Genomic DNA, 15255 nt, shown 5'->3' with positions numbered 1-15255 from the left:
GGGCAATCGCCAGTATTGCCAATTTTTATGTGTTGAACTTATATTCGTTAACCAAAAGAAGACCTGCTCATTTTAATTAAGGAATACTGTCTCATCCCTCCCTCCCTTTTTTTTTTTTTTTTTACAGCCACTTCAATTTTTTTCCTCCTATCTCTCCCCTTGAAAACCATTAAATTGAATAAAAAAAAATGTCACTGCAATTTTGTGCAATTTAATGCTCCTGTAGTAGTACAGCCACTTTGATCTTAGCTTTCAAGATACGTATGACTTTCTTCTTAGCTAACCAAGAGAAACACACATATTTGATCAAAGTATGTCCCCCCCCTCTTCTTGCCCAAAACCAAGTTCATTTCACAGAGGCCATGGCATCTTCAAAAGTCATATTTGACAATGGAGTATTTGGCCTGGGATGTATTTACTGCCTGGAAGAAAACAAAGAATATACTCACTCACTGCTTTGATGTCTAACAGGAGGTCAAATGACATGATTTGGTCAATTTACTGACTCCATATGAGACTGTACCTGTTTCGATCGACTGACATTTAATACAAGAAACTGTAAATAGTGACTGCACTAGTTTCATATCACTGACATCACTAACAAAGCAGCCTGTTCACAAAAAGCCATTAACACCGTCATGTGAGTTAACGCAGCATTAACATGCTTGTGTTATCATTAACGCAAAATTTACCAAAAGGAATGTTTGTAAATGCGCCAAGTATCACATAATAAACACATGTATGCAGCGCATCAGTTTTCATATGGGTTACCACCAATTGAACTACGGCTGGGCATGCAAATAGCATTCACCCAAGAGGTAATGTAAAAACGTAGCTACACATTGGGAGGTATAATTAAGTGATCGTGGTGGCCTTCTGTGGCTACCACAAGGCCGGATATTCACCTGGATGTCACCCTCCCCTGCCCGGCTGCCCATCCTCCACCCCTCTTCATTGACAGATCGAGGAGTCTCATGCCCAATTCCATCCCCTGCACCGGGTCACCTTTCCCCCCCACTTGTCAGGGTCCCTGGCATACCCTTTGCGATGCTGTCCTGGGCAGGAGAAAGTACCACTCCCTTACGTCCCAGTGCTGTCAGTTTAGAAAAAAGGGTGATGGTTGACCTCATGTGCAGGTGAGGAAGGCCAGCGGGGAGTACCTGCTGAGAGATGGGGAGGAGGGGGCCAGAGGTGTCAGACCATCAAAGCTCTTCACTCTGGAACACTGTAGGGGTTGTGACCTCTGCACTGTTGCCGGAGCTGGGGATAGGTCTTGATACTGTTGCTGGTGGTAAGGGGTGGAATGTGGCCCTTATTAGGGCTGGCATTATTGGCAGCAGTTTTGTTTGTGTCCTTAACATTTTCTGCTTGCTCCTTTGTAACCTGCTTCAAACATTGTAGCATTTGGGCTATAAATCTTTTAATATAAATCAATCAATCAATAATAAAATACATTATCAGTGCTTGGTAACAGATTATGGATTTTGTTGCCCTTAGGCACTGATGGTGCTGTTGCCCACTCCCCCCCTCTCCAATAAAGTCGGACAACAAGGACTAGGTCTAAGGCACAGCCCCATAGTTTCCTGTGGCATCTTAGAGGCAGATTCTGTTGCAAAAAATGTAAAAAAAATTCCGAAGCATATTGACAAAACATTTACATCTTTCATATTACATTATGAATCTTGCTTGTGTCTGTAGAATTTATTTTCCTTTTCTTGGATGAGGAAAGTGGATCACAAGTATCAGTATGGGGTAAAGGAAAAGGAGGAGAGGGTGAATGGACCAGGGATGGGGTGAGGAAAGGATGAGAGGACTAGAGATGGTGAAGATCAGGAATCTGGAATGGGAGAGAAGGAGGGAGAGGCCAGGATCAGGGAAGAAGCGAGAGATAGGAAGGATCAGAGATTTACTAGATCTGGGACAAGAGCCAAATCAAAGCAGACAAGATGTGGATTGCAGTCGGGCGTGAGGAGGTGGTAGGATGTCCCTATCGTGCCCTGGCCCTGCTCTCCTTTGCATCCCTTCTCTAACATCTCACCCATTCACACACAGAAATATTGCCTCCTCCCCCTATTCCCCTCCCTCACACAGACACAGGTCCCATCCCCCCCCCCCCCCCCCACACCGATCCCTCACTCAGTCCCTCCTAACCTCCTGGGTCACTCCCTCTCCTCCTTTTCCCTGTATATTGCCTGGGAGGTGAGCGACTGGATCTGGACGCAGAGGGCTATTCTCTGCTGAGTGAGATTAAGCACAGCTGGAAAGCAGCAAATCTTCAGTCAGGCTGCTTTCCCACCCCCAAGACTTTTTCCGCCCTAGGCACAAACTTAGTTTACCTATTGAAAAATCCAGGTCTGCCGGTGCTGGTGATGTACAAGACATTCACAGCATTCACTAACGCATCAGCGTTAATTAGCACCAAAACCCTGGTTCAGTAACGAATGTATTATGGGCATTCAATTGGCTGATAGCAATCATGTTAAAATCAGCCGTAATGAACAATTTAGAGATGTGAATCGGAACCGGAATCGGTTCGGTTCCGGTTCCGATTCAAATCTTATAATTTTTATCGTCCGGCCCGATTGGTTTTTTGTTTATCGGCTGCGCCCGATCCGATAAACAAAAAACCCACCCTGACCCTTTAAAACTGACCCCTTAGCCTCCCCCACCCTTCCGACCCCCCCAAAAACATTTTAAAATTACCTAGTGGTCCGGTGGGGGCGCGGGGAGCAATCTCCCACTCTCGGGCCATCGGCTGCGCTAATAAAAATGGCGCCGATGGCCCTTTGTCCTTACCATGTGACAGGGTATCCGTGCCATTGGCCGGCCCCTGTCACATGGTAGGAGCACTGGATGGCCGGCGATTTAAAAAATATCGGACGATATTTTAAATCGTCAAAAAATGATTCACATCCCTAATGAGCATTAATGGCCAATATCAGCACAGTTTAGAACATTGGTCCCTCAATAAGGAAAGGGGTTCAATGAGAATCATCATATGCCAGGAGGAAGAAGATCTATTTCAGCCAGCCAAGGACAACAACCTGGGATTAAAAGAAGATTTGGAACAACTGTTTGCCATCACAGCTCTCCAGTTTTGAACGGAAGTTTTTCCTTCACGAGAGGTTTACGGCACAGGATTTTGTTTGCTGATATAATTAAAAAGGGACAAGCATGAACACTGAATGAAGAGCAGGATCACCCCTGCTCTTGGCCATGGTCAATGTACTTTCCCCTGAAATACAAAGAAACTTGTTTCAATTGCCCAGACTCCTAGGAAGTCCAGTTTACATATAGCTAGTCATTAATGCCTATATGTCATGCTGACGGACATAAACACTGTTTGACCTATGTACTCCTACAGATGAATACAAGCATGAGATATACAGGACTGCTGCCAACTAGCCATGTTTTATGTTATTGGAGCTCAGCTTTGCCTAGTAGATTTAACTTATTTATTCCATTTATAATCCACTTGTCCCAAGGATTGCTCAAAGCAGAGTACAACAAGATAAAATAATAAAAAAACAACAAAACTATACAAAATAAATCACATAAGAACAAAATCCAGATAAACCACATTAACAATCATGGATTGGGAGAAGTAGGACTGCACAAATTGTATCTTCTCTCTCATACACACACAACAACACATTCATTCTCTCACACACTCTGTCTCCCTCTCCCTCGCATGTGTTTGCGTATGCCTGTGAGACTCTATATGTGACAGCTCCTCCACGATTCCGCGGGCCTCCTGTTGTCTTCGGGCCGTGGTGGGATGAGCTCCACCACGGCCCACCAGCCTTCTGCTTGGGGAGGGGAAAGCGGAAGCTGTGTGTGCCCCAGGTAAAGTTGTGCTCAGGTGCGCACGCATGCACTCAAGGGAACACCGGGCCTCTCATTTTCAGCCGCCGATGGCCTCTTAACCCACATGCGGCCCCAGCTCCTGCTGTCACCGGCCCACTGTCGTCCCCCGTGTAAATGCACAGTATGCAGATCCGGTCTCGCCGGGCCTGCTTCTTTCTTGTTCATTGCAGAGAGGAGGAGAGAGGTGTGGTCAGAGATCACAGCAGTGAGCAAAGAAAATCCACTCTGCTCCCTAGTCCAGCCCTCTCCTCCTGTCATGCAGGGACATAGAGGAGGAGGTGAGCCTGGAACAGAAAGCGCAGAGCAAAGAAGGCTGTGCTCTGTTGTCCCTTGTCTGGGAGGGGGAGGGCAGCACCAAAAGTGCCTAGGGGTACCAAATCCTAAATCCATCACTGCCTAGAATTTGGATTTAATGTTTTGCCTTTCCAAATCTGTGCCCAAGGCAAGTTACAATAGGTATTTCCTTGTCCCAGAGTGTTTTCAATGTAACCGGGTCATTCATCAAGCCATGCTAGAGCTCTAAAATACGTTATATTGCGTACATCACATGATATCGTGCAATATATGTGATATTTTGCATCTCCCCACCCAGATACTCATCCTTTGCATGCAATTTGCATGCATGAATAATGCAAATGCATGCAAAGAAGGTCACTCCTCCTATCCTACCACCCCTCTCCAGCACCGTTATACAGAGTTCAAACTGATGCAGAAACCATACAATTAGAATGCATTCATTCCCTCTCAAATTACCAAGAAAGCTTTAGCAACAAAAGCTTTCCCTTATCCTCCAGTTAACATGTCAGCGTTCCTGATCTGTTTTCATAACCGTGTGTCTATGGTAGCATCTGTAATCAACTCCTCTTAGCACAATGTGTCAGATGATACAACTGGTAAGTAACCATTCTGGTTAGGAGCTGTGATGTTCCAAGTTATTCTAACAAAAGGATCTTCAATGACCACATTATTTTTGTATTACTTTGCCTTAGTTATTTTGATCACACTCCATATTAGCTGTTTATAAAGAAAGCAACTCATTCAACATCCAGACGTGGAACTCACTGAGGTGGTCCCTAGACTGTCAGCACATACAAGGAAAACGTAATGGAGAAACTTCTTGGGCCACAAGCCAATGAGGCGTTAGTGCTCACTAATGTTGGCAATTCTTGGGTATATTCTGCTCAGTAAGAAATCTTTGAAGGGCATGTAAATCAGGCTACAAATCTGATTTCCTCAAGTTGCCCAGTTGGTTAAAGACTAACGGCTGTACATCCTTCTGAGAACAATCAACAATCAATCCCAGTCTGACATCTGTTTTATTCAGGTACCTTCTTTCACTTCTGGTTTCTGCTCTTCATTTTCCAGCTCTGAGTCATGTCGGATCTTGGGTTCCACCATCTCCTCATCCTCCTCATCATCTATAAAAGAAAACATTAACTCATTTTACATCTTTTCTTCTTCAGAAACATAGTCTACATTTTTAACTCCCACCCAGTGATCTTGAAGTCCTAAAATAGGCTCGAGAAAAGCTATGTACATGTAATATCAATACTTTCAAATGCAACTCTTTATTAAAGGCATCTCTGCTGCTCATGTCATAAAAATGCATGTCAATACATTGAACTTGTGCTGGAAAGGATGCAGTCAAGTCGGGTCATTTCTTCATATTTAGTGGAGCTGAAGTCATTTTGGGAGGAGATGATTAATCGCAACAAAGTTGTCACTGACGCCCCAGTACAATTTGATCCCCTGGCAATGTATTAAACATGTTACGCAGGAAACAGGGAAACAGTAAGAGTTTTCTTGTTACACATTTAATAACAGCTGTTAAATGCTGTGTGCTGCTGCATGGAAACAAATCCCCCTTTCCCACCCCCAACAAAAAAAATGATTTACTACACAGCGTGCAGAAAACTATCATTAGAAATAAAAAGTTTGTGAGATTATAAAAAATGTTGACTTTCCTCCATTAGGTATATTAATATACAGGGCATAAAATTTGCTAAGCCTGCACATTTTGGAAGTAATTTTCTAACTGCCCATTTTGGTGCAAAGTCTGTGGGTATTTTATATCTATGAATTTTGCAACAATTTTCAAAGTGAAAGGCACACACTTTTTACTTTGAAATGTATCCCAAATAAACCACCTACCCTCACCACCCTCGCAAACCTCCTGGATTTAAACCTGTGTCACGGTTCTGGCAGGAAACTTCCCAGGCTGGGACATGAGCAGCCCCCTTACCTGGAGATCCCTGAGGTACTGCAGGGAATATCTGCAAAAACGAAGACTGAAGGCTGGATAAGGGTCATTTAATGACATTAATCCCTTACAGCAAAACCAAGGCAATACAGCACATTCAAGGCATGAACAAAAATGCAAGGCAAGATATCTATAACAAGAACGCAGGGCAGGACAGGAACAAAAATCAGGAAACGAATGAAAAGGGTCAGGAACAGAATCAAGACAGGCAGCGAAGGACCCAGAAGGGAAGCTTGCCTGAAATACTCAGCAGCCCACAAAGGGGGCTAGATCCTTTTAGACCAAACAAGACATTGCTGACACAACCGCAGAGAACCAGCAGTGCCAGACAAGAACAAGATCTAAACAGAAAACTCCACCAGATCACAGTGCCACCTGCAGACCAGAGGTAAATTCACCAGGGGATCCTGAAATTTTCCCCATTTAAACGGGAATGACCCCTAGGTTGCCAGATCCACCTCAGGGAAGCAAGTTCCTGAGTGGGCATGGTCAGGATTGGGCCTGGACTTGGCAGGCCCGATCCTGATAACTGGACAAGAACTGGAACTGGAGCAGCTGAGATGACTGGAGCTGGACCTGAAATTGGATTCATTAAGGAAACTGATCAGGAACTGGAACTGGGTTCCTTGGGGATAACTGGAAAGGAGCAGAAACAAACTGGAGTTGCTGAGATGAACGGACACAGACTCTCCAGTATGGGAACTGGAGTTGCTGAGATGAACGGACACAGACTCTCCAGTATGGGAACTGGGGTTGCTGAGATGAACGGACACAGACTCTCCAGTATGGGAACTGGAGTTGCTGAGATGACTAGCACTGAAGTTGCTGAGGGTGGAATCACTTGCCAGCTGTAGCCAGACTCTCAAGTGAGGGAACTATAGTTGATGAGATGCCTGGACTCAGATTATTTCTATTTCTAATTCTAGGCTTATATATCACAGTGCTCCTCCAAAGTGAACCCAAAGTGATTTACATGTAAAAGTAGGAAAATATGTTAAGACTCTTTGATGCATGAACTGGAGTCACTGAGATGACTGGAACCAGACTCTCCAGTGTGGGCGTTGGAGCTAAAGCTATAAAGACAGCTGAAATTGGATTCACCAGAGCAGGAACAGGAGATGGAGCTGCTAAGACAGCTGGAACTGGATTAATCAGTGCAGGAACAGGAGCCAGAATTGCTGGAATGACTGAACTAGGTTCAACAGTGCTGGGACAGGAGCTGGAACCACTGGGCCAAGGAGAGCAGCCAGCGCAGCAATCTGTTGAAAAGGAGCTATCAGAGCAACAGGCGCAGGAGTCACTGGGGAAGCTGGCACAGCCTGGAATGGAGTCACTAGAGGAGTTGGCGCCAGCTGAACGAGGTCACTGGAGTAGTTCCTGCTGCCTGAAATGGACTCGCTGAATGAGCTGAGGCAGCTAAGAACAGAGTCACTGGGTGAGCTAGAATTGCCAGTGTAGGAAGATGCTAGAACAGGCCTTTCCCTGGTACAAGCCCAGGCGTGATTCCTCCATGTCGCACTCTGAACATGGAGGTCATGACAGCCAGGGGTGTACCCAGAATTGAACTTTTTGGGGACCCATGGTTAAGATATGTGGTTACTGTGGTCAGCACCCTCCTGACACCCTGGCCCACCCCCATCCCTTGCCCCATCCCATGTAGGTCTTCAAGGCAGGGACTATAATACCCTTTTTATTTCAGGCAGCGCTTTGTATCTGTCTCTCCCTCTATGCTTAAGGCAACTACTTTATACAAGTGTTAATCTCTCAGGCTGCTAAAAATTAATTATGTAAATAGGCTGCCATTCAGCCCAGGTATTCCACAACTATGAAGGAGCTGAGAGGAGGGGGGATAGATAATTACCTGTCAAAAGTAAACAAAGATGCTGTTGATCTCAGATTTTTACATATCTAGGCCAAGGGCAGTGGTGTTTCCCATTCAAGTTAGCCTCCTTAAAGGCACAGGGGATTACCAACTGGTAGTGATTCCAATGCCTCCAGAACCTCTAATTCCTGCTTCTTTAAAGGGCTGACCCAGAAAGAAAATGAGCCTGCTGCTGAGGGGAATGGAGGGCAGGCCTGAGCCAAAGGTGAGGGTCACAGACCCCAAGGCCCAACCATGGCTATGCCATTGATGGCAGCCACAGAGTCTTCCAGACTGTCCAATAGGAGGGAAGCCCATTGTAAGGTCACTCTTAAGAAGGCTACATATGAGGTCCAATTTGAACCTCATTAGTAGAGTATTCTTGAGGTTATCTCTAGACCCAACAATAGCATTGATTGATGAAGCCCTGAAGCCCTGGAACTGCCGCCCCTCCCCCCCCCCCATCCCAGGTACCATCACATTTTTCTGGGAAGGAATAAGGGAGCATTCTTGCTTCCAGCAGAGAATTTACAGTGAAGCACTCATTTACAGCTTTGGCTTGCCTCTGAACAACCTGCAGGATCACTCTTAACTGGTCCAGAATCCTGGCATCCATAGCAGTAGTTTGCAACATTGAGACTGGGGCACTGAAGCAAACTTGGACTAGAATAATATCCAGAGCAGATTCAAGGCAAGATGCTAAACTGTTTGCAAAAAGAAGCAAACCAAACCTACAGCTCAGGATTGCTTGCACAAAAAGTTTCAAGAAGCAAGCCAAGACAAAATTTCAAAATAATTGGCAAAAAAAGAGAAAACTGAGGCAAAATTCAGGATGCTCCAACAATTCCAATAGTAATCCAGGATTAGAGTTCAGGAGAAGATTAGGATTCAGAATATTTATTTAAAAAATTCAAGAAGCAAACCAAGGCTAGGGTGTGGCATCTTGCATGCAAAAACTGCTAGAGTACCCGGAGCCACCCTCAGCTGTGGCAATTCCCCAAGAGATCACAGCGCCACCTACAGACTGGAGGTGAATTCATCATGGGATCCTGACATTCTGCTAATTTGTGTGGGTAGTTTTTCTGGGAAAACATACAAATTCTTTAGAAAGTGATAAAGCATGCACTTAAATGCAAACTCCTCACCACCTCTTCTCACTGTGCGTACACTTATGCATTCACTGGTGCTGCCTGCACAAGTGTACCCTCGTACTGCCCATTTCTATGGGAAAAGCACTGTTTATCTGTGGAATTGGCTTTCAAAATTAGCTTCTTAAGTCCCTGAGTTTCAGGATGGTTACACTGATTTTGTTTGCCTCCTCCAAAACTAGATATCTGTTTCTGATTTGAATTGGTTAACTTTTCATGTAAACTTAGTCATTTGTTTATTAATAATCAAGAGGGCAATTTTCAAGGAGATTTCCAGGGGCAAAAGCATTTTACCAGTGTAAATTGCCCATCTGAAAATCAGCCACCCTGTATTCAGGAAAAAATACATGCAGAGTTCCACATGTCACATCATTTTACCGCATTATAGTGGGGGTGTTCCCACGGTGGAATTAGGCCCAGAGAGAAAACCTCACTTAGTTTCGGATTTTCAAAAACTATGCACGTGGTTTTGGTCGGAAAATGTATTCACAGAAAATGGAGGTGCAAATCTGTGTGCACAATGTTTCCTCGGGCAATTTTTAAAGTGAAAGTACTCGCCTACTGTTCCTTTGAAAATAGGTACAAAGTCTGCCAGAATAAAGTGCTCAAGGACTTTGAAGTTATACAGGCATTTTGAAAATTGCTCTCCTGAATGTAAAATGTGATATAATTGTTATATAAAACCATAACATTTTACAAATTTACATATGCTGTTACTTTTCTATTAAAACCTACTTAGTAACATAGTAACTCAGTAAATGACAGCAGAGAAAGACCATCCAGTCTACCCAGCAAGTTGCTTTTTGGAAGTAACTGCCGCTCCATGAGGGTTACCCCCATGCCTTCTGTTAAAGGTTGTAATGACTGCCGCTCCATGCAGATTACTCTGATGCCCCTTGCCTGTTAAAAGTGGTAGTGAATAGTGACTGCTGTTCCACGCAGGTTATTCCCTTGCATTCTGTTAAGGGTGGTAGTAACTGCCATTCTGCACAGGTTACCCTCATGAAGAATTGTTTTTCCTATAAAGTTAACCTAGGTTACCCCTTTTTTTAAATTTCCATTCTCTATCCTGTAGGGATCCATAGTGTGTTTATCCTATGCCCTTTTGAATTCCTCCACCATTCCTGTCTTCACCATCTCTTCCCGGAGGGCATTCCAGGCATCCACCACCTTCTCTGTGAAGAAATATCTTCTGATGTTGGTTCTGAATTGTTCCCACCCAGGAGTTTCATTTCAGGACTCCCAGTTCTGCAGTTTTCTTTCTAACAGAAAAGGTTTGATGTTTGTGCATTATGAATATCTTTCAGGTTTCTGAAGGTTTGCATCTGTATCATATCTTTCCTATACCTTCTCTCTTCCAGGGTATACATAGTCAGGTCCTTCAGTCACATCTCATATGGCTTTTGATGCAGACCCAACACCATTTTGGTTGCCTTTCTCTGGACTGCTTCCATTCTTTATTATTATTGCTATCAAGATATTTCTATATTAATTTGTCCACCCCTCCAAATTGCCGAAACAGCTGAAGGGCCCCAGGAATGACTCAGCCCAGTCAGTGGAAGGGTAGTGACATATAAAGCAGTCAGACCTGTTGACCCTTAAGCTCCTATAAGGAAAATTGACCCAGAATACCAAGGGCAGTCTGATCTGCAGATCATGACCCTTCCAGCAATTTGTAAACAAACCACCTTCAAGGCCAAGGCTGTCAATGAAGGTTAAAACAAAAATAAACCTTAAAAGAGTGTCCTACCCTAGTGATCTCTTGGCTCCATCTGTCTAGTAAAGGTAAAGGACCATTTGAGGGGAGTAAGATGCACTAATAATAAAATATCTGATCTTATTATTTTACTCAGACACAAGTTAGATTGTACATCTCATGCCAAACGTCTGACATGATTGTCAAGGAAGAAGCGTTCTTTAAAAAGAAAATTCTCTCCAAAGCACTATATAAAGCTCTCAGCATTAGAATTTAGCATTAGGCACCTGCCATCCCTCCCTCCGGCAACTTTCCATTTAAAATGTTTTCGAACATATTTTGGGACCCCAGGGATTTCTGCTTCAAATGGCACGAGAACAGATGCAAACATTGTGGAGTTGGACAGCAATTCTCCACATGGACACCTGTTGTCCAGAAACCTCATTTCCAATTCAGTTCTCATCAGATTAATTTATGTTTTGACCTACAGGAAAGGGTTAAAGAGAGGTCTGATCTCAGGTCGGACGCCACCGGCAAAGAGACAACCCTGGCATAATTCTGAAAAGCCATTGCCATCACACTTGAGGGGAAGCAGCAACGAAAAATGCCATTCAGAGTTTATGAATAGTTTTTGCATTAATGTGAATCTAATTAATGCTAAAAAAAAAACCAAACCAAACAAACCCCGATACATGTCAGCAACTACTGCCAGATGTTTTACTGCCCTTGTCTGGCCCATGTAAATACATTTTTGTTTCTTTCCATCTCTCACAACTTCCTAGCAGGGTAAACCATTTATTTACAACTTGTTATTATCAAAAGTTTAAGCAACATGGCACAAACATACTACTTGGAAAAAGGACTTCTGTGAAGCGAGGCGTCAATGAAGGCAGCAATACAGATTGATGATGCATTTCTGTAAAAATGATAAATCCTCCATCAGGGCTTATATTTGAAAATATTTTTCTTCTTTCTTTTACCTTCTTTCTGTCTGTTTAACAAATGTTCTCTACAGCATGTTTAAGTCTGAACAACCCATTGAAGCACACATTAGATAGAACTCACTACAAATATTCAATAGTGAATATTTAGTACCTATTTTATGGATACAATCCGCAAATGTAAAGAATAAAAAAAATTAAACCCTAGAATGAATTTTCAGTCATCAAATTCATATCTTTTGTGCCACAGTGATAGCTGCATTGTGCTTCCTAGAAGGCATGGAGTAATCTGCGCAGTGCAGCAGTTGCAACCCTAAAGGGGACACAGAACATAAGTTGTACCATACTGGGTCAGACCAAGGGTCCATCAAGCCCAGCATCTTGTTTCCAACAGTGGCCAATCCAAGACACAAGGCCTGGCAATTACCTAAACATTAAATAGATCTCAAGCTACTATTGCTTATTAATTACTGTAATAGCAGTTTATGGATTTTTCCTCTAAAAATTATCCAAACCTTTTTTAAACCCAGTTACACTAACTGCTGTAACCACATCCTCTGGCAATGAATTCCAGAGCTTAACTATTCGCTGAGTGAAAAAGAATTTATTCGATTTGTTTTAAATAAGCTACTTGCAACTTCATGGAGTGCCCCCTGGTCCTTCTATTATCTGAGAGAGTAAATAACTGATTTACATTAACTTGTTCAAGTTATTTCATGATTTTGTAGACTTCTATCATATCCTCCTCAGTCGTCTCTTCTCCAAACTGAACAGCCCTAACTTCTTTAGCCTTTCCTCATAGGGCAGCGGTTCTATGCCCCTTATCATTTTGGTTGCCCTTCTCCAACGCAGTTATATAATTTTTGAGATGCAGTGACCAGAATTGCACACAGTATTCAAGGTGTGGTCTCACCGTTGAGCGATACAGAGGCATTATGACATCCTCCGTTTTATTTGCCATTCCCTTCCTAATAATTCCTAACATTCTGTTTGCTTTTTTGATCACCACAGCACACTAAGCCAACAATTTCAATGTATTATCCACTATGATGCCTAGATCTCTTTCCTGGGTGGTAACTCCTAAGATAGAACCTAACATTGTGTAACTACAGCAAGGGTTATTTTTTCCCTATATGCATCACTTTGCACTTGTCCACATTAAATTTCATTTGCCATTTGGAAGCCCAATCTTCCAGTCTAGCAAGGACCTCCTACAATTCATCACAATCCATTTGAGATTTACTACTCTGTACAATTTAGTGTTATCCACAAATTTGATCGCCTCATTCGTCATACCCTTTCCCAGATCATTTATAAATATATTAAAAAGCACTGGTCCAAGTACAGATCCCTGAGGCACTCCACTATTTACCTTTTCCACTGTGAAAACTGACCATTTAATCCTACTCGCTGTTTAACCAACTTGCAATCCACTAAATGACATCGCCTCCTATCCCATTACTTTTTAGTTTTCTTAGAAGCCTCTCATGCGTAACTTTGTTGAACACCTTCTGAAAATCCAAATACACCACATCTACTGGTTCACCTTTGTCCACATGTTTATTCACCCCTTCAAAAAATGTCGCAGATTTGTGACGCAAGACTTCCCTTGAGTAAATCCATGATGGCTGTGTCCCATCAAACCATGTCTATCTAAATGTTTTGTGATTTTATTCTTTATAACTGTTTCCATGATTTTTCCCAGCACTGAAGTCAGACTCAACGATCTATAGTTTCCCAGATCACCCCTGGATCCCTTTTTAAATATAGGAGTTATATTGACCTTCTTCCAATCTTCAGGGACATTGGATGATTTTAATGATAGGTTACAAATTAATTGAAATAGGTCTGAAATTTCATTTTTTAGTTCTTTCAGAACCCTGGGGTGTATGCAATCTGGTCCAGGTGATTTACTACTCTTCAGTTTGTCAGTCAGGCCTACCACATATTCCAGGTTCACTGTGATTTGGTTCAGTTGATCTGAATCATCACCCATGAAAGCCTTCTCTGGAATGTGTATCTCTCCAACATCATAGTAACATAGTAATGACGGCAGAAAAAGACCAAAATGGTCCAACTAGTCCCCCCAGAAAGCGTCCCAAGGTAGTAACTGTTGCTCCGTGAAGGTTACCCCCATGTTTCTCTTAAGGGTAGAAACTGCCGCTACGTGCCAGTTTAGCTTTTTTATTTATTCTCATCCTCTAGCCATTTAGGGATCCACAGTATTTATCCCATGCCCCTTTGAAATCCTTCACAGTTTTAGTCTTCACCACTTCTTCTGGAAGGGCATTCCAGGCATCCACCACCCACTCAGTGAAGAAATATTTCCTGACATTGGTTCTAAGTCTTCCTCCCTGGAGTTTCATATCGTGACCCCTTGTTCTACTAAATTGTTTCCAATGGAAAAGGTTTGTTGATGACCATGGATCATTAAAACCTTTCAAGTATCTGAAGGTCTGTATCATATCACCCCTGCTCCTCTTCTCCTCCAGAGTATACATATTCAGGTTCTTCAACCTCTTCTCATAAGTCATTTGATGGAGACCACCCACCATTTTGGTCGCCCTTCTCTGGACCGCCTCCATCTTGTCTCTGTCTCCTCTGAGATACGGTCTCCAGAACTGAACACAGTACTCCAGGTGAGGCCTCACCAAGGACCTGTACAAGGGGATTATCACTTCTCTTTTCTTACTAGATATTCCTCTCTCTATACAGCCCAGCATTCTTCTGGCTTTGGCTAGTGCTGTGTCACACTGCTTCGTCGACTTCAGGTCATTAGAAACTTTCATCCCAAGGTCTCTCTCCTGCTCTGTGCATATCAGCCCTTCACCCCCCAATGCATATAGTCCTTTTGGATTACCACGTTCCAGATGATTGACTCTGCATTTCTTGGCATTGAATCCCAGCAGCCATATGTTCGACCACTCTTCCAGCTTCCTTCCGCCGTGTCCACTCTGTTGTAGGTCTTAGTATCATCCGCAAATAGACAAACTTTACCTTCTATCCCTTCCGCAATGTCGCTCACGAAGATGTTGAACAGAACCGGTCCCAACACCAATCCCTGTGGCACTCCACTTAACACCATTCTCTCTTCAGAATAGGCTCCATTTACCATCACCCATTGTCTTCTATCCATCAACCAGTTTGTAATCCATGCCAACACCTTGGAGCTGACTCCCAAGCTTCTTATTTTGTTGATGAGTCTTCTGTGTGGGACCGTATCAAAAGCTTTACTAAAATCCAAGTAAATTACATTGAACACTCTTCCTTGATCCAGTTCTCTAGTCACTCCATCAAAGAAATCAATTAGATTCGTCTGACAGGACCTGCCCCTGGTGAATCCATGCTGCTTCTGATCGAGCAACCCACCAGATTGTAGATAGTTCACTATCCTTTCCTTCAGCAGAGCCTCCATTAATTTTCCCACCACCGAGGTGATGCTAACCAGCCTGTAGTTTCCAGCCTCTTCTCTGCTCCCACTC

The 15255-nt window shown here is 43.3% G+C and overlaps 1 protein-coding gene across 1 annotated transcript in view; it reads right to left on the bottom strand.

Annotated features, from left to right (window-relative positions):
- DYNC1I1 (dynein cytoplasmic 1 intermediate chain 1) overlaps positions 1–15255 on the bottom strand; it is a 693069-nt gene that overhangs the window by 329444 nt on the left and 348370 nt on the right. Inside the window, exon 7 of the mRNA XM_029588927.1 lies at positions 5196–5285. Within this exon, the coding sequence (XP_029444787.1) occupies positions 5196–5285 (90 nt within the window). The remainder of the gene's footprint in view (positions 1–5195; positions 5286–15255) is intronic.

This window comes from Rhinatrema bivittatum, chromosome 2, assembly GCF_901001135.1.
Source record: "Rhinatrema bivittatum chromosome 2, aRhiBiv1.1, whole genome shotgun sequence".
NCBI lineage: Eukaryota > Metazoa > Chordata > Amphibia > Gymnophiona > Rhinatrematidae > Rhinatrema > Rhinatrema bivittatum.
The sequence above is the reverse complement of the archived record's forward strand: the minus strand, read 5'-3'. Positions and strand labels throughout refer to the sequence as shown.